Below are 19279 nucleotides of genomic sequence, written 5' to 3'. Positions count from 1 at the left end.
CACAGGTAAAATACGTAGTCCACACAGGATAATCCTAGTCCCACCCGCTTTAAAATTTCTTAAAGATTTCCATGTTTCCAAGAAAAGAAAATTATATGTATTTTACGTTTATTAAAACTTAATGGTGTTACAGATATGGGTGATATTTTTCATGGTAATGAATGATTTCATTAAACATTCATTAAATACAATTTCTTCTGGGATTAATAAAGTATCTATCTATCTATCTATCTATCTATCTATCTATCTATCTATCTATCTATCTATCTATCTATCTATCTATCTATCTATCTATCTATCTATCTTAAATTCATTAAATGATCTCATTAAAAACACAAACACTAAAATTAGTGTCATCTATTTATGCAGTAAAAAAAAGCAACTTATGTCATACCAAGAGACAGTTTTTATTTTCTTTTTGTCACTATTTTTGTTTTGTAAACACACGAGCGTTACCAGGTTAACGAGACTCACTGAAGACTTTTATTTTGAAAACCGGAAACGTCTTTGTCTTTTATCCGTGCTCACTTCAAACCGAATGGGTATTTCCAGTGCTAAGTGTCACTGGACGAAATCTAGCTAGACGGTTAGCGGAATATCTATCAAGGCAAAAAAAATAAGGAGCGTGTCGGAGCCACAGGACCTTCGCTGTTGTCGTTAGGCTGAGATCTGCTAGGATGACAGAGCTGAGGCACCGTGGAGCCACAGACGGTGACCCAACGTTACAACAGCAGCCATCAGAAGACAAGGTAACGTTAGCCAGGCTCCTGTCCCACCACTGGAAGCCGATGCTAATGCTAGCTAGTTAGCAACGTAAATGAGTCTAAATAGATCAAAATATTTTAATATCGCTAATTTTTAGTGACTGGTATTTAATGTCAAAATAAGAACTGGAATTTAAAACCAAAGAAAACACCAGAATTTGTTATACAAACAATCCGCCAAAACTGCTCATCAATCACATTTGATTGGCTGACGCCACTTACGGTCTTCCTGGTTGTGCTTGCGTCCTGAAAACAAAAGTCAAACCTAATGTTGGAGCGTTGTTGGAATAATAACTGCATGGATATCAGGCACATTCCGACACCTTCTCCATATATAGTAAAAGACTGGCCTGGTAGCGTGTATCCCGGGGCTGCAGGAGCGTTTAGAAAGCACCAGACGTGATTCTCGTCTAATGACTGATGCTGATCGTTAACTGTTTTATTTTCTTAGCTTTTGTTACTAGTTGACAGAAACCAGTTTAGTGGAAAACAGCGAGGCTCTCTGCTCCTACTGTTTTAACATAACCTGACTGTCTTCTTCAACAATATAAAGGCAGCTTGATGCAAACTGATGCCCAGCAAGATTCATCAATAGTCTCATATGGAAGGAAAGTAAATCGATGTCAGTGATGATTCCAGTAAATACTCGGAGCCAACAGCGGGGCGTGGCGGTGTGTGTGGATCTGTGTGTAGGATTACAACATCTGCTTACAGAACATCTGTACAACAAACAACACAGGGCCTGCTCACCAAAGTTTTTTTTTTACTAGTGTCATTTTCTTTTAATTCTGTGGGTTTATAAAGTGACAGAACTGCCACGCAAACCTCAGATTAACTTTCCAGTAAACCAGACAATCAACCATGTGACCTGAAGTAAATCTTATATTTATTTCTGTCTGATTAAAACCTCAACCCATGATTTGTTTCAATTCATGTAGGTTCAAAACACTTTTGTCATCCCTAAGTAGTAATTTTTGAACCTATGAAAATGTTAAAAGTGGGTCAAGATCATAACTTTAACGATGAATCAGCATCACTGGTATTTGTTCTGTGTTTTCACATTGCTGAGCTGCAAAAAAGCTGTTTGGATTGAACTTCTTATTCTGATGCAGTAATCATGCTGGTGAAAATGATGAAGACTTAAGTTTGTAAGAGCTGTTATCCCATCAGTACATTTGTCACCCTGTTTAGACAAATAGTAGGCAAGTGAGTTACCTCAGATTAATGATGCTGCAAAATCCTAAATCTACAATTTCTGAATTTCTGCATGTTTGGTCTTTCAAATTAAAGGCGGTGTGATATCTGTCAGGAGATGTTGAGAACCATCATTCAGTATGGGGTTGTATTTACACTTTGGGCCTTCAGCTATGCAAAACATTTTAAAACAGCTGCTTTAAAATATTTGTGACTGATGTACTCAGGCAGGTTGCAGCAACAAATTCGTACCAACAAACTCCTCTTTCCCTTTTTACGTGGTCTGAAAACTCTTAAATCACTTAAACTGGCAGGAAAGGACTCATCCTTTCACTAATTCCAGATCTTACTGTTTCTGTTTCTTGTCTGCTAGAAAGCGTGGAAGGGGAGGAGTGTTGGTGTTAAAGAGCGCCTATTTTTAACTCAAGCATCCTGAATGACGGATACTGTCTCCATAGAAACCAGCAGGCGGAGACTGTGTCTGCCTGTGGTGTTGTGCGCGATTTCTGCTGTCAGATGTTGGGGTTTGGCATTTATTGACTGTGCTTAATATATGAGCGTTCCCCTCAAAATAGGGTTTCATATAATTTGAAGCAAAGTCAAAAAAGAAGTTTTCCAAATCAGGGGAGGTGTGTGTTTTTGGTTTTGTTTTGTGGAATAAATCCAGAGAAATATGGTGTTCACTCAGTGTAGTTTTAATTATAGAGTTAACTGATTTTTTTTTATAATGCAGTTTGATTAGCTCTGAAAAAAATGAATAATTACACTAAATTCTCTTACATTCAGAACCTAATTCAACATGTAGTGATGTGGATGATCCTACATTGTTAGTCTTGTATAGATTTATTTTAATCTAGGGGAATATGATCAGAAAAGGTTTCATAACATTTTTTAGTGCCAGAATTGTTCCCCTCCTATGCTTTGCTGTATCTTGCTGTACATGTGAGGGAAGGAGAATTGCAAGTGTCATGCTGTTAGGCCAAAATGTGAGACAGGTGGTGCCACGAGACAGCAACCCCATCTGACCATCTGCTGTAGGGTTGTGAGGTGAGAACTCAGGTCCACAGCACCAGAGAGAGGTCAGCGAGGGTGAAAAGTGCACAAACTGACCTGGAGAAACTTTTTTTGCAACATATGGGCAGTGACTATAGTTGTGTCTGTCAAATCACAGTCTTTTGTTGTTGTTACCATAGAGAAATGGAAGTGTGTTTTGAACAGGCTTCTATCAGAAAACAGATGGTTCTGAGAAATCAACAATACAGATGGAGATTATCTGGCGCTGTGTTTAGAGCCACCAACTCAAACGGACCTGCTTCATGCTGTATGGCCACTCTCTCACCATGAACTTTCTCCCTTCCTGTTACAAATAAAGTGATTTGTTGGACTACACTGATTTATGTAAGATTCAATGAAAACAGTTTGCAGCAAAGTTATGTAATCAGGTGGAAAAAATATGCAATTTATAAGCATAAACATATCTCTACACAACAGATTCAAATGTTCTTTCTGCTTTCAGTGCAAAACACTGCAGTTTCCAAATGTACCCCCCAAAATGCAACCCCTCATTGGACACGTTAGTTAGTTAGTTAGTTAGTTAGTTATTCATTTATTTCAGGCAAGGCAAGGAAAAACAAAACAAAAAACAACAACAAACAAAATAATTAAATAAGCAAATAATAAGCAAAGATCATAACTCAAGAATACAATTCTTTCTGAAAGGGAGTGGAAAGAAGAAAACTTATGTAATCCCACCCCAGTTCCTGATTCAGAGATCAACACTCTGAGCTTCACTGCTACCTTGAACACAATAATTGCATCATGATGGCGTCACCATGGGCAACAATGAAATTATCACATTGCAATTTCAATTCCATACAAGAATGTAAGGAACAATGTAAGGAATGATCAAGAAACACTGAGCACATGTTAACAAACAGAACAGCAGTTTGAGATAACGACCCTCATCTCTATATTTTGAGCAGAGACGGTGTTTATATAACAGTTTGAATTGATTAGTACTTTGGCATTTCTTGTGTTATGAGTCCAGATAGTTCCATAGTTTCACTCCGCACACGTTTACGCGTGGTTTGAGCTCTCGGCAATGAAAAATATCCAAAACCTCTCAAGTTATGAGCCCTGACTGGAGTTCTAAAAAATCGTTGGATGTTTGGTGCTAATAATTTGTTGAATGCTTTATATAAAACTATAGATGTATTATATTGCACAAGATCATGAAATTTTAGCAACTTTGACTGCGTAAACAGGTTATGAGTATGTTCAGGAAAACCAACCTTGCACTGCTCTTTTCTGTAGTATGATCAAAGGATTAATTGTGTTCTGGTAAGTATTTCCCCAAACTTCAACACAATATGTAAAGTATGGGAGGACTAAGGTGCAGTATAAAGTACGGAGTGCATTTCCATCAAGGTATAGTTTTGCTTTATTTATAATTGAGAGGGTTTTGGAGATTTTTGTTTTCATGTGTCTGACATGGGGTTTGACAATTTACTATCAATTATAACTCCTAAAAATTTATTTTCACTTACAAATTCAATTTGAGCGCCATCAATTCTTATTTTCTGTTCAGACATTATGTTGCGATTTCCAAACATCATTACCTTGGTTTTATTTATATTCAAAGATAATTTATTTGAGTCAATCCATTCTTTAAATGTGTTTAGTTCCTTGTTTACTGTGTTTACAAGCTCAAAATAATCATCACTACTGTAAAATATATTTGTGTCATCTGCAAATAGTATGAGTTTCAGGACTTTGGTTGTGTTAAATACTGTATATCATTTATGTACAGATTAAACAGTTTGGGCCCCAACACTGACCCCTGGGGGACACCACAAGCAATGCCAAGTACATCTGATGAATGTTGACCCATTTTTACGAACTGTACCCGCCCTGTTAAATAACTTTTTAACCAGTCCCCAGCCAACCCCTAAATCCATATCTTTCCATCTTATTTAGTAATATTACGTGGTTAATAGTATCAAATGCTTTTTTCAGATCAATGAAGAGACCAACTGCATACTTTTTCTGCTCCAGTGCATTAGTTATTTCTTCAATAGTTTCAGTTATTGCCATTGATGTAGTTCTTTTGGTTCGAAAGCCATACTGACCTTCATTAATTATGTGATGTTTCTATAGAAACTTTTCAAGTCGAGGTTTAAAAGTTTCTCTAAAATTTTTGAAAATTGAGGCAAAAGTGAGATTGGTCTGTAATTATTAAATGCATGTCTGTTTTCATTTTTGAAGAGTGGAATTACTTTAGCAATTTTCATTTTGCATGGAAAACAGCCAGTCTGGAATGACAAGTTATAGATATAAGTTAAAGGTTTGACAATATTTAGTATAATTTTTTTAACCAATGACATGCTAATGTCATGACAGTCGGTGGAGGACTTACTTTTACACTTCTGCACTATCTTTGTCACTTCCTGCTCATTTGTAGCTGAGAGGAACAATGAAAAGGCATTATTTTCAATAGTTGACTTTGCAATTCCACTATCAAGAATATCAGCAGCCAACTTAGGGCCAACATTCACAAAAAATTTGTTGAACTTATTTACAACATTATTCATATTATAATCTTCACCATTTTCATCAATAAAGTAATCAGGGTATGTCATTCAAAGCATTCCAAGTTCCTTTTATATTGTTTTTATTTTCATGCAAGTTTTTTTGATAGTATAATCTTTTGCTTGTTCTTATGACATCGGTTAATTTATTTTTGTACTTGTTATATCTTTGTTCCACTTCTCTTGTTTTTATTTTGAGAAAAAATTTGTAGAGATTGTTTTTCTTTTTACAGGCATTCATTATTCCTTTGGTAATCCAAGGGGTTTTGTGATGTGTTTCCTTAATAACATAATCTTTCACAGGGCAGTGATTATTATACATGGAAGTGAAGATGTCTAAAAAAGTACAATAAGCACTGTCCACACTAGGGTCACTGCACACTGAAATCCAATCCTGGAGCGGAACTCTATCCCCTTGCTCTGGAGATAGGAAGCCACTTGTTGCTCCACCCATTGTGTATCCTGCTCGCTGGGCTCCCCGCTCTCCGCGGCCACCGCACGCGCATATGTGCGGGGCCTGATGTTGATGCCAGTGATGATCACATCATCGTCAACTCGCCGCTCGAGATCCACAATTCGCTTCTCCTTCTTCGCGTTCTGGAGGCGTAGTAGTTTCACCCCCAAGAGCTGCTCCTGTTGTGTTCTGACCGCAGTCACATCACCGCACAGAGAATTGAGAGAGAGTTTTATCTCCTCAAACTCCTCTGGTGTTGGGCTTTTCCTTGGTGGGGGCATCCCCGTAGTTTGTTAACTAGAGCATTCGAGCATTTGTACATCAGATGTTGTTAAAACATGATGCCAGATTTCGCAGACTCAGATCAGATCAGTAGAGTCCAAAAATGACCTGACAGGCAGCGTGTCTGAACTCCAAGTCGTTCACCGCTGCTCACACAGAACAAAAAGTAAGCACCTCCCAGACATCAGAATCATCTAGATGAGCCAACAAAGATTTGTGATGCTGTCTAGTCATGAAACAAAACAAATATTTAGTTGGTCAGCAGTGTGTCTGCAGGACTGCCAAACAGCCTATTTTTACAATTAACCTAATATGAAATTGGGGTTGAAGAATTGTGCTCCCAACTATTTCTATTTTCAGTGAAGCGTTATACATGGGGGATGCAGGATAGGATACAGATTTCATTCATTGTCCACTTGGGTGTTTTCAGAAATTGGATCTTTTACCAGGACTGTGCTATGTAGACTGTTGGTGACTTAGCACGAGGTGATCTGTCTACTATGTATTGACTTTTGAAGCTGTTGTGACCTCAACCTGACATTTTTTGAATATATGGATCCATTTTGTTTTTTTTTTGTTTTTTTTGTTTAACCCCACCACCCCACAGCAGAAAGGTTCTTAATTTTAATACAGACCTGTGACTTGTCTGTTGATGTTTTCCATGTCTGCATAGGTTCCATCAGAGTGCCCTACATCTTTGTCCCACATTTCATTGGTGTGAATGGTTTTTTTGTCTCTGTGTTAGCTCTGTGATGAGCTGGTGGCCTGTCTAGGATGTACCCTTCTCCTCATCTAATTTTAGCTTGGTATTTGCCGGTGGGGTTGTTTGAAAAATTAAAATAGTGTGGAGCAAATTTTCTCTTAAACTATCTAAGATGTTATTTCTAAAATAAGCCCATTATTATGGAAACACAAAAATGAAATGAATTAAATACCATCATAGGTCATATTCATGGAGAGAAAGAAAGAAATACTTGTGGAACAACAAACTGCACCATCTAAAGTCTGAATATTTGAAATGCATAGATCGAGGACCTTCTTGTGTTTCTATTTTCTGTGGTTGCCTCTCTCCCCACCACACCACCAGATCTTTGCTTGATAACATCCTGTCTTTTCCTCCTTGTCTGTTGGACTGCCAGGGCTCAGATGGTGAGCTGAAGGTGGACAAAGATGGGGTGTCAGACAGCGATTCAAAGGTGGACTCAGGAGTCCCGGAGGTGCCGGTCCCTGCTGATGACACCCCCGAGGTTCTGAACAAGGCCCTGTCTGGACTCTCCTCAAGGTGTTGTCAGTGTTGCAATGATAAAACAATAAAATAATAACATTAACATCTAACATTAACACAATGATGGACATTGTCTGTAAACATTTCCTGAACACGTTGTGTCTGTGTGTGTCTGTGTGTGTGTGTCTGTTTTCAGATGGAAGAACTGGTGGGTACGAGGCATCCTCACACTCGCCATGATCTCCTTCTTCTTCATCATCATCTACCTGGGCCCCATGGTGCTTATGATGATTGTAAGTAGTTGTGTAAAATCTTACACGTTTCTTATTCTACAGAAAGTCAAATAACAGCACCATGCTCTATATATCCACATTTCTGTCCTTCATGATTTATTTTCACTGAGTTCTACAGTTCACACTCTTTCTGAGACTCATGATGTTCCGGTAGTTTCACCCCCGATGATTCTGTGCATCTTTTTTTAGGTCCTCTGCGTTCAGATCAAGTGCTTCCAAGAAATCATCACAATCGGTTACAGTGTGTACCACTCCTACCACCTCCCCTGGTTCAGGACGCTGAGCTGGTGACTGCACACACAGACACACAACGATCACCCGTTTTATACAAGAGCCGTGAACGCATCAAAATGTCTCTCCTCACTTCTTTCTTATTATTTTGTCTCGTTTTTATCGTGTAGCCGACTTCTTCAGGTTTGTTTTCTGACCTGTTTAAATCCTGAGTAGATTGTAGAAGCCAATCAGGAAAGCAAGAGGCTCTGAATCATCAGTGATGACTGATCATAGCTGTAGTGGTGTGTAGTAGACTGTGATCCATAGTTGAAGGCCTAGCATTCACTATGCCTGGAAGGTCGAAGCCGTATCCCATGCACGGTTCATTATTTTGAGCTGACATTTCTGCTCATTTCATCCTTCATCCAGAAAAGTCATCAGTGACTCAGGTTTGCTCACCTGGTGTGTGGAAATCTCAGCCTCACTGTTTTTTGTGCAGGCATACTGAATGCGGTCTGATTAGTGTCTGTTGTCATAAGGAGGTGAATTCTGTACATTTGTCTTACACCCCACAGGTACTTCCTGCTGTGTGTAAACTACTTCTTCTATGGTGAGACGGTGACTGATTACTTCTTCACGCTGGTGCAAAGGGAGGAGCCACTCCGCATACTCAGCAAATACCACCGCTTCATCTCCTTTGCCCTGTACCTCACAGGTATGGGTCCTCCAGCTGGGAGTTCTTGTGTCTTTATGTTGAAATATTTTTTTTGTGTAAATTATTCATACTTGCCTTGAGTCTTGGACTCGGTTCCATAGATCTCCTCAGCCACAGTCTTTCAGGGCATTACTGAAAGTTTTAACAACCCTCATCTCACAAGATTTCAACTTCAGGCATTCCTTGAGCGAGACGTCCACGTCTTCTCAAAGGAAAATTACACATTACTCTCTAGAATTCTCTGTCAGACTGATAGTAACATCCTTTTTCTGTGAATGATTGCTCAGCGAGGTGATCTACTGTCCCGGGGATATTAAAGTAAAACCCCGAAGAGTCACTCGGTAGAGCCATGACCTTTGGCTCTATACTACACAGCACCTGTAGGTGGTACTGTGACCTCGTCCACATCACACAATAAATCAGTGTTCATGATTACAGCTACCAAGAAGGTTCTGTTTTCATCAGACATTGCTTATTGGTTACTTTTTCTTAATTTCTTTTTAAACATTTTGTTCCTTTTATAGCACTTATTTGGACTTTATGGCCTCTAGCAGAGAGAATCTTCTACATTTGGGAGTGAATGTGGATTAATGGGCAGATTCAACCTTATTGGTTTAGGTTTAATTCAAAGAATTTGGATTAGCGTTTAACTTAATTAAAAGGGACTTTTGGACTACAGTTGAAGAATGTGCTCCACTGAGTGTTCTGCTAGTTAGAGTGGGCAGATGTTTGTGAGTTGGTTATTTCAAGCGCCATGCTAAATAGAGAAGTTCCACTTCCTCTGCTGTAGGTCGTCTGTTCGTAAAGCAGTGCTACTAAAGCTCGTACCGGTGCCAAACAGGATGCAGGAAGGAAGGAAGCACCATGGTTGCTCCTATTTTTCACCTACTATATTCAAACTGAAACTGCATTGATATGCATTCTTGTAAAATCTGTGAGCAAAGGTCTCTTTGACGTCTTGATGTGCCAGAAAATGCTCAAATCAGTGTTTTAGTAATGAGATATTTTTACTTTGTCTATGACCACCTTCAGGTTTTTCTGACCTTGACCTCATATTCTTCCAGTGTAATCCTTTTTGTCTGTGCTTTGCTGTGTTCTGTTTACCCACTGTCGCACAGTGTGAAACAAAAACCTATTTTCACGCTGCACATTAACTCTGGGGTCATCTAAAGTAGGTCATGCTAAATATAGTAGCGTTTAACCAAATATGATTCTTTATTCCCCCTGCAAGTTGACACGCTCCTGAATGACGCCTCATTTTCACCGAATATCTTTAATGTTATTGCAGGATTCTGCATGTTTGTCCTGAGTTTGGTGAAGAAACACTATCGCCTCCAGTTTTACATGGTAAGTGGCCTCCCCCATCATCTTGGCCTCCAGCTTCTAGGCTGCTGAGTTGTAGATCAGGCTGTTTAACATACAGGTAACTGTTTGCAAGTTAGGCTCATAGTTGTTGATGTAAAATCTGTGCGAACAGCCTCTGATCATTAAAACAGAATGTCCTTCCTGCGTGGCTACCCTACTAACAAGCTGACGTCTGTCATTAAGCAGACCCAGAGAGAAAAGGGTATTTGTTCACACACTGGAAGACAAGCTCTTGTGTCAATAGAATATTTGACAAGTTTATCCTACAAGATTTTTGCATACACTCAAATATTGCTACACATCCTATAAGTGAGAAGGATCGTTAACTTAATCCTGTCTTCCAAATGTAGTGTGGATTTGAGCACGATCTTATCCGCTCACCAGATTATTTACTCTCAAAACCCTGGCAACTCTGCAGTAACTAGTTACAGTGGTCTTTGTGAAATAGCACCAGGAAATAATTTCTATACTGCAATGATATATCTAGTCTGTTCAGAATAATTTGATGTACAAACTCAGTCATCAATGAGGTTGCATGTAATGGTTGTGTTACAGTAACATTTAGAAAAGAAAGAAAAAGAAATCAACTTTATTAATCCCTCATAGGGGAAATTAGTTGTCCACTCTAGTGTTATTTTATTGTTAAACACATGCGTTTGTGTGTGTATTGTATGTATGCGAGTGTGTATATATAAATATATATATATATATATGCGTATAATATATATATATATGTGTGTGTATGATTTATATATAATATATACTGTATATACATATATAATATATGTGTATATATATGTATGTATGTATATATATGTGTGTGTATGTATATATGTGTGTGTGTGTGTGTGTGTGTATATATATATATATATATGTATATATATATGTATATGTATATATATATATCTGTTTATGTATACACAGTATTTTCCACACTACAAGGTGCACTGGACTATAGGGCGCACCCTCAATAATTTGTTTGTTTTATAATTTATTTCATATATAAGGCGCACCGGATTATAAGACGCACACAAAAATAAATAAAATTTATTTAGTAAACTGCAGCGGCTGTAGTTGCGCAATCCATCCACTAGATAGAGCCGCGCTGCTCAGACAGTCATGATTGCATTCATGACTTCCTGACTACCTTTGAATGCCCCCTATATTTATGTCAATAAGCCATTCTGAGCCTCATCAAGGAAACCTGATCACTTGACCACTTTACCATCTTAGAAAGAAGTCAACACGTATATTAAAAAACCTGACATTAAAAACTGGTTAAATTCATTACGAGTGCAGTCAGTGCGAACAGAGCAGATTATTTCCTGATCTGAAGTTCGAAGCAGATATTTAAGCTCTGACGTTCATCTTCATCTATTAATTAAACATTGTTTCGATCGATCAGTAGTCCAGTCGGAGGTGAGGTGCAGCTATTTGCTGCTGTGTGTCCTCAACAATTTTTTAACTAGTTTTTAATGTCAGGCTGCTAATTTACTGGCAAATGTGACGCTGTTTTACTCCTAGAACTGACTTTAACGTCGGTGTCTCACCGCCGTGAATCTCACCGCACGTCGCTGCAGACAGAATAAACAAGCCTGAATGCGCCCCTCCGCCGCCCGCCCAGAGCTATCAACTACATTTGTAAATCAATTGCAGCACACCCGTTGGCACCTTTGTCTAGCAGTGACCCTGCTCTTGAAATTTCAGAAAAGGCTGGAAGTTCAGCTTTGAGGGTCTTTCATTCACCTTTGTGCCAGTTTCTCCGTGTGTTTCCACAGACTAGTAGAATGGACCGTCAATAGATTCCAGATGACAGCACAATGGTATTTTTTAGACCAATTAAGTTTAAAGTGGGTTATTTCCGACACCAAATAGCTAGGAAATACTGAGATCAGTCAGTCAGTCAAACTTTATTAATAGAATTGCTGAAAGTACCTTATGTTTTGCTACGTAATCACCGGTGCTCCTACAGTCTGCTCTACCGTCTGAGAGCAGCTCAGTCAGAGCCGAGACTTCGGTGACGCCCCTTGACTACCGTTGTTAGGGGGCGTGGGCCCGAGTGCCTTGTGAGGGGGCTCCTCTGGTGGCGGAGTGCAGCATGACTGGCGGCCAGACTGCCGGCTTTTTTTCAGCGATCACGTTTTTAACCAATATTAATATGAATATTAATCCATATACAAGGCGCACTACGGGTTTATGGGAAAATTTTAGGCTTTTAGGTGCGCCTTATAGTGCGGAAAATACGGTTAATGTATATGTATGACCTGAAAGCATGCACATGGAGCAGCAGACAGCTCCTTCACGGTGCATCCCCGTGAGCAACTTGTAAAGGGGACGGTGCCTTGCTGAAGGGCACTGCAGCAGTGCTCAGGAGGTGAACTGGCACCTCTCCACACTCCAAACGTTTTGGTCCCCAGCTCAAGACTTGGAGGACTGAGCCGCTGCTGCTTGTCTTGGTGAAAACGTGGTTGTTGTTTACTCTCCACAGTTTGGTTGGACCCACGTGACTCTGCTGATTGTGGTGACTCAGTCTCATCTCATCATTCACAACCTGTTTGAGGGGATGATCTGGTAAGTGAGGGCTTCGTCTCCTGTTATCTCCTGCCCCCCCCCTATCTAGTAGAAACGAACCATGTTGAATTTCAGTTCAGTTGAATGTTTACCGGGGATCAGCTTGACAAATTTATATTCTGTATTTTTAGTTAGTCTCTTTTTTGACTCAGTCTCTCTTCTTTGTCTGAACAGGTTCATTGTTCCGATCTCCTGTGTGATCTGTAATGACATAATGGCCTATATGTTTGGCTTCTTCTTTGGTCGCACCCCTCTCATCAAGGTCGGTTGTCTCGCTGTATTTCTTATCTTTACTAACCATCAATAAAACTACTGGATTAACTACTGTGTTAACTGTTTGTTATTTGGTCAACCCTCATACTGCCAATAGATTACAACACTGCCTGTGTCTGTGTGAGTAGATTCGTGTGGTACATGAGTTAACATGGTGTCTTTACCCTCAGCTGTCACCTAAGAAGACGTGGGAGGGATTCATCGGGGGCCTCTTTGCCACCATCGTGTTTGGAATCCTGGTAATAAAAGGAATTCTTTACATTCCATCTGCATTTTGATTCTTGTATTCAAATTTTTGTCAAGTTTTTGGACAAATTAAATGCTGCATTAAATGTCCACAAAGAAACATTTTGTTAACATTCAGGAGAAGGTAGTTCACCTTAGTCTGCGTGTGTGCTTGGTTCTTGTGCATGACATGGATCGCAGGTTGTAATATTTAGAGCTCTGTTTACAGAACTGCCTTTTAACGGAGCCTCAGATCAATATGTGTAACCGTAAGAACAACAGACCCATTCATTAAATATTTCTTCATTAAATACTCACAGTATTAATAAATCTGAACACAAGTGCATGAAGTAGTTTAGTTCATTCTGTCACTTTTTGTGTTTTAGCTCAGTTGTGGCACTTAGGTGCAAAAGTTCATTTTACATCTATATTATTTAAAACACTTACATTTTTTATGCCATTCGTCCATTAATGGTATTTTACTTCCATAAAATTGAAGTAAAATAATAATAATAATCATACTTCATAATGTTTATGTGAACTGTTATGGGTATTTTTTACTTTGGTTCAGAAATCATTTAAATCATAAGTTTATCAGATCGACTCAATCTGTATTGGCGAGCCTTCTTAGAAATATGCTTTGAACCTCGTGACTCTTGTGAAATGCTCTTGGCTGAGTAAATATTTTTATATTAGGAGGAACCCTCCATTAGAGGTACATCTATCTGGCAGAAGCAGAGAGAATTCAAGCTGTAACCTGAACAAGCCATATCTTCCAAGTAACTCACCTGAAGGTGGTTTCTAAAGAATGTAACTCATGTAGAAGCAGAGAGGAGCTGCTGTTATTCCCTGTGGACACTGGACAGTTTTTTTTATCTGGGTCTAGTCTGATTAAGCCTCAGAATGCACCAAACACTTTCCTTCCTCATTAGTAAAGACATTAACACTTCTTACCGGCTTCCTACTGTTTGATGGATCTATATTATCTGTATGATAATATCCATCCATTCATAAATCCTCCTTGTCATCTCTGAACTGTACTGAACATAGACAGAGGTGGAATTCTTCATTTGACAGCAGTGTTTCAAGATTTTCCTCCTCATTTGATCAAAAAAGAAGACTAACTGAAGCCTGCTCTCCCCCCAGCTGTCCTATGTGATGGCCGGCTGCCGCTACTTTGTGTGTCCGGTGGAATTCAACAACGACTCCAACAGTTTCCAGGTGGACTGTGAGCCATCTGAGCTCTTCCAGCTCCAGGACTACGCCCTGCCGAGTGTCCTGGAGTCTGTCACTGGATGGGTAAGACTCCTACCCACGCCTCAGATTTGTCGTTCTTTGTGCTTCAAGGATGCTTTCAAACTAGTGAGAATGTAGAAATAAATTACCAGGTATTTGGAGTAGTGAAGCCACAAACTCTGATCTTTATGATGTGAGAGAGGCCTGCAGGGATTTGCATGTTGTCTTTGGATCTAATATGACTCCCTGAAGGGAGACATCACCATGTTCTTGTGAGAGTTTTGGAAGGTCAGCCTCCTCTAGGAAGGTTCGCTGTATTTGCATGTCTTCTCCATAAAGCACCTCCCCGTGGATCTGTGGAGTCCCACAGCTTTGTAACCCTCTCCAGACTGATGTATCGCTCCTTCTTCCTCAGTTCTTGTGAGGATTTTGTCAATATCCTAGTGATGAGACCCACTGACCAACGTCATGCTTCTGAAACGGTTCATTAAAGTGGTTTAATAGAACAGGGTTGTCGTCATCAGGCCTGGGTTTTTGTCCTCCGGCTGCTACCAGTTATTAATGAAGTTTGATATTTTAATTTTAGTTTTAGTTTCTTAAAGTGCAACTTTGTTTTCTCACCTCCAAGTTATTAGATAAACTTTTTTGGCACAATACACAAAATTATTTAAAAAGTATTTCTTATATTGAAGTATTTTGTATTAACTGAATAAGAACCAAAGTTTTTTCTTGTTTATATTTTCTGACACAACGTAAAAACACATTACAGTATAAAATAGGAATAACAGCAGTTCTCTGATTTGACGTCTCGTCTCCACAGACCACAGTGCGGCTGTACCCATTCCAGATCCACAGCATTGCTCTCTCCTCCTTCGCCTCCATTGTGGGACCTTTCGGTGGGTTCTTCGCCAGTGGCTTCAAGAGAGCCTTCAAGATAAAGGTAGAGACGAAGAACACCTGAACACACCCCGGCATGTCTGTGATGTCAGCTTTAGTTTTCTGTATTGTATTTGCTCTTTCTTAATGTCTAGGATCACTTCTCAAGCACGCTCACTCTTCTCATTGTCCTTACAGGATTTTGCCAACACCATCCCGGGTCACGGTGGCATTATGGACAGATTCGACTGCCAGTACCTCATGGCCACGTTTGTGAATGTCTACATAGCGAGCTTCATCAGGTCAGAGCACAACGGAATGAAATATGAAGTGTTGCTCTCTATTGAATATCACCATTAATTTAGACCATTGGTTAAAGAATATTTGCTTGTGTTTTTGGTGTTTTCGGCTATATATTTGTCTTACTATTAGAACAGAGGACTTTTTTTTCTCTCTCATAATTAGCAATTTATGATTTGCAATTTCTAATTTGTTACAGCACCTACAGTAGGCCATAGCCTGTGTGTTTGCTAACCAATGCTACAGCTTCTATTGTTTCCAATGCTGGCAAAGTTCAAGTACCCACTTCTTACCCCCGGATAATAACATCGCCTACATTTAATCGGACTGTCTGCGATGGAAATACTAAACCAATGTGGGCTTTTGTACTTTGTAATTACATTCATTTTCCAGTGTTGCCATACTGAGAGGAGTTTGGGTTTAAACATAACATTGCTACATACATGACCTGCTTCACTGATGACATAATGATGCAGCTTCTCGTGAAGGCTGTTGCTGGGCGGCGGGGGGGGGGGCTTCTTACTGCAGTACTTTTTTTTCTAAAGAATCATGTGCAGTCAGACTGTTCCTCTGTGTTTACATAAGAATTTTTTATACAACCTATAGAATAATAATATAGATTAATTATAACAAGAAACTGCATGATTTTTGCCTTTTTATTTTAATTTTAAAACTGTGTGTTGGTTTGAGGATAAGAAATAATAAGAAATAAGAAATTTCCTGGAGGCTGCTGCCTAAACTTTGTTCATATTGAGTTACACCAGAATAGTTCTAACATACGCCTCTGCTACAGTATCACTAGATGAGTCACCACTCCTGAGCAGGGATTTGCTAATTTACAGATTTGGAAACAAACCTTTTTGTTGGTTCTCTTTGAGCGAAGCTAAACCATGATTGTACAATCACTGATTAAGCAAAAATATGAGTTAATATTTGTGAGGAGGATGTGTTTGATTTTCTTCGTCTTGCCCACAGGGGCCCCAACCCCACCAAAGTGATCCAGCAACTGTTGGCCCTGCGAGTCGATCAGCAGCTCCACATCTTCAACTCTCTGAAGGCTCACCTGACTGAGAAGGGCCTGCTGCCCACACTGGAGGAGGTCGCCGCCTAGAGCCATCGGCGTCCGTCCCGGCTCGTCCTGATCGGAGCGCGGCCCCCCGCGGGCCCCCTTTGCATCGGAGCTCTGGGAGACTGTGATCGTGTCTGACGGAAAAAAACAACAACACTTGGGCCTTGGATCATTCCATTTCATTTGGGTGTGAGAGTGGAGCATGTTCGGGTTCATTCAGTCTGTGAGTCATGTTTCTGAGACCAGTGTTTTCAGGTTGAGTTAGTGAATTACTGTACTGTTACACATTTCCATGCGAGCCAACCTGTATCTATTCACATTGTGGGAAAACTGTTGTTCAGCTCTACATGTCTACCTGTATACAGGATAACCTCTATATACCTATTATTGTGTGTCAGTAGCTTATTTTATGTTTTCTTTCGATGCACTGCTTTCAACCCAGTTATTCACTGCAGCCTTCCCCCAGCTTCACCACCCCCCCACGCCAAATTTAAGTTTCTATTTCGTCACTGTGATTGTTTCTATTTATGCAGCAATGTTTATATATTTAGTTTGTTCTTATATGTTGATGTCGTGTCTATTTTATATTCACAGTGTGTGTTTTCGGTCATTCACCACTTCACAGCCTCTCTAGCTTCAGACACACCAGTGACATCATATCACACACTAGCAGTAATATCCTGAGTCGTTGCCCTGATGTTTTTGACAGGATCAGTGTGATCAGCATCCGTTCTGTCTGTTGGTTGGTTTGCTAGCTCATGACAGAAGCTGAAATGCTCACCTTAAATCACATTTTTTTCTATGTTTAAGGAGCTCCTGTTGGTTTTAAACACTCACTCGGTTTTTGGGGTTGTTGCATTACGGCCTCTCCTTCTGATGGTTTCTACACCGCCATTATCTACTTCTTCTACGCGTTGCACACTTGCATCATTTATCAGGGCTGTTTGGTGAGTTTGCTTTAAATGTTCACAGCTTCAGGGGAGAAACCCTGATTGTCACTGGTCAGGTTAATCTGGTTCTGGATGTGACCTCATGAATGTGGTGTTGGGGGTCGGAGTTCACCTGTAGCAGTGTAGGTGTGTTCGAGAGTGGATGTAACAGGATCCTGTGATATTTATGCCACTGCATAATGTTTGTTTCATCCACGCTGAAATTTATGTTCCCTGAATTAGTTCTTTAATTCAGTAGCCATGGTAACTATCTGGTAAAGGGGCTGTAAAGAGCAGCGTTTTTTTTACATTAATTTTAACGTTAGATTATTAATTTTATTCAGTGGAAATGTAGCTGATGTCATTGTGATGTCAGTGAATGGAAGAGTGAGGACTTAGAAGATAAGACATTTAATAATATTAAGAAGGATTTTATGAGTGATGTGTGTTGCATTATGGGAATATATATTGTTAAGATAATTTGGACTACAATTCCAGATACTGTGGGATCCAATTTACTTACCTGGACAATATTTCTTTTACACTGTCTCTTTTTTTTTGCCTCCTTGATGTTTAAAAAAAATTGCAAGAACCTACCAAACCTATGTTCTCTGTTCAATAAGTGTTGAAATTAAATATTAAAACATTTTTATTTAAGTCTGACTGAGACCGTGTTTCCATTTAATCTCAAGACTTGCTGAGTTAAGTCTAATTTCCATGGTAGAATACGTGAAAATCCATCATAATTAAATTATATGACAGCTTAAGTATTTTTGTTGCTTTTTTTTGGGAGTACATCCATTGGATTTGATTTGTGTGAATTTCCAAATATTCTAAGCTGTTTTGATTATTAATTTCACAGATTCTGCCGTGTTTAACTGTAGAGTTGATAAACCATTCAGTGTGTGTGTGTGTGTGTGTGTGTGTGTTACTCAACCAGTCATCAATCCTCTGTCCATTGGTTTGTGCACATTTATCATTTTACGCTCTGTCAATGAAAATAATTTATTTCTCATCACGTAACACTGCATAAACTCTGGAAGTTACCGCAGGTGTCAGTATGTAGTATTGAAAGCATAGTACACAGGCGATAATACGTATTTACATTGCAATACACTGGTGTAAGCTAGCCAAAGCCCTTTCTGTACCAGTGTTCTAGGGGAAAACAGCAATACATCATTCATACAGCAATCAGTGTAGCAGCAGGGTGTGTAGGTTAGGATCTTGATGTCTATATATAACAAACGGCTTAAACACAAACATATAGTCCTTTGTAAATGCACTGGCCTTGAATTTCCTCTCATCAGAACGTAACATATTTTCAATCAAAGGCCTTTTTTCTAACTCCAGATTTAGCTTCATCATGGCAATGCAATCATCAACTTTAATATTTTTCAAATGGAATAAATCATTAAGTTTTATGTGTTTCCTACACATTTGATGTATTTTTTTATTAATGTATTCTTCACGTTTTTCTTTGACGTGTGCTACCCAACCAGTCTTAACTCTGAAGTATTTATTTACTATATTGTACATTTAAGATGTTGAGCAACATGTCGTGTTCTTCAGTAATTTTGTTTAGAGGAATATTTAGGGTGTTACTGCCATATTTGAGAGCATTTTCTTGCCGTGACTAGTGCTGTTGGTTGTTTTCTAGGCCCTTCCCAGTGAGGCCGTCATGTGTCACCTCCTCATAGGTACTGCCCTT

General features: G+C 39.3%; 1 protein-coding gene across 1 annotated transcript; it reads left to right on the top strand.

The window, feature by feature from the left end:
* The first annotated feature begins 548 nt into the window (after positions 1-548).
* On the top strand, positions 549-18234 carry cds2 (CDP-diacylglycerol synthase (phosphatidate cytidylyltransferase) 2). Its single transcript, XM_068311341.1, has 13 exons — positions 549-749; positions 7421-7563; positions 7703-7799; positions 7989-8086; positions 8588-8727; positions 10016-10074; positions 12581-12663; positions 12838-12925; positions 13107-13175; positions 14308-14460; positions 15218-15337; positions 15472-15575; positions 16549-18234. Exons 1-13 carry the CDS (start codon positions 678-680, stop codon positions 16682-16684), a joined length of 1362 nt encoding a protein of 453 aa, XP_068167442.1. The 5' UTR covers positions 549-677; the 3' UTR covers positions 16685-18234.
* The last annotated feature ends 1045 nt before the right edge of the window (positions 18235-19279 follow it).

Source organism: Antennarius striatus, chromosome 3 (assembly GCF_040054535.1).
Source record: "Antennarius striatus isolate MH-2024 chromosome 3, ASM4005453v1, whole genome shotgun sequence".
Taxonomy (NCBI): domain Eukaryota; kingdom Metazoa; phylum Chordata; class Actinopteri; order Lophiiformes; family Antennariidae; genus Antennarius; species Antennarius striatus.
The sequence above is the reverse complement of the archived record's forward strand: the minus strand, read 5'-3'. Positions and strand labels throughout refer to the sequence as shown.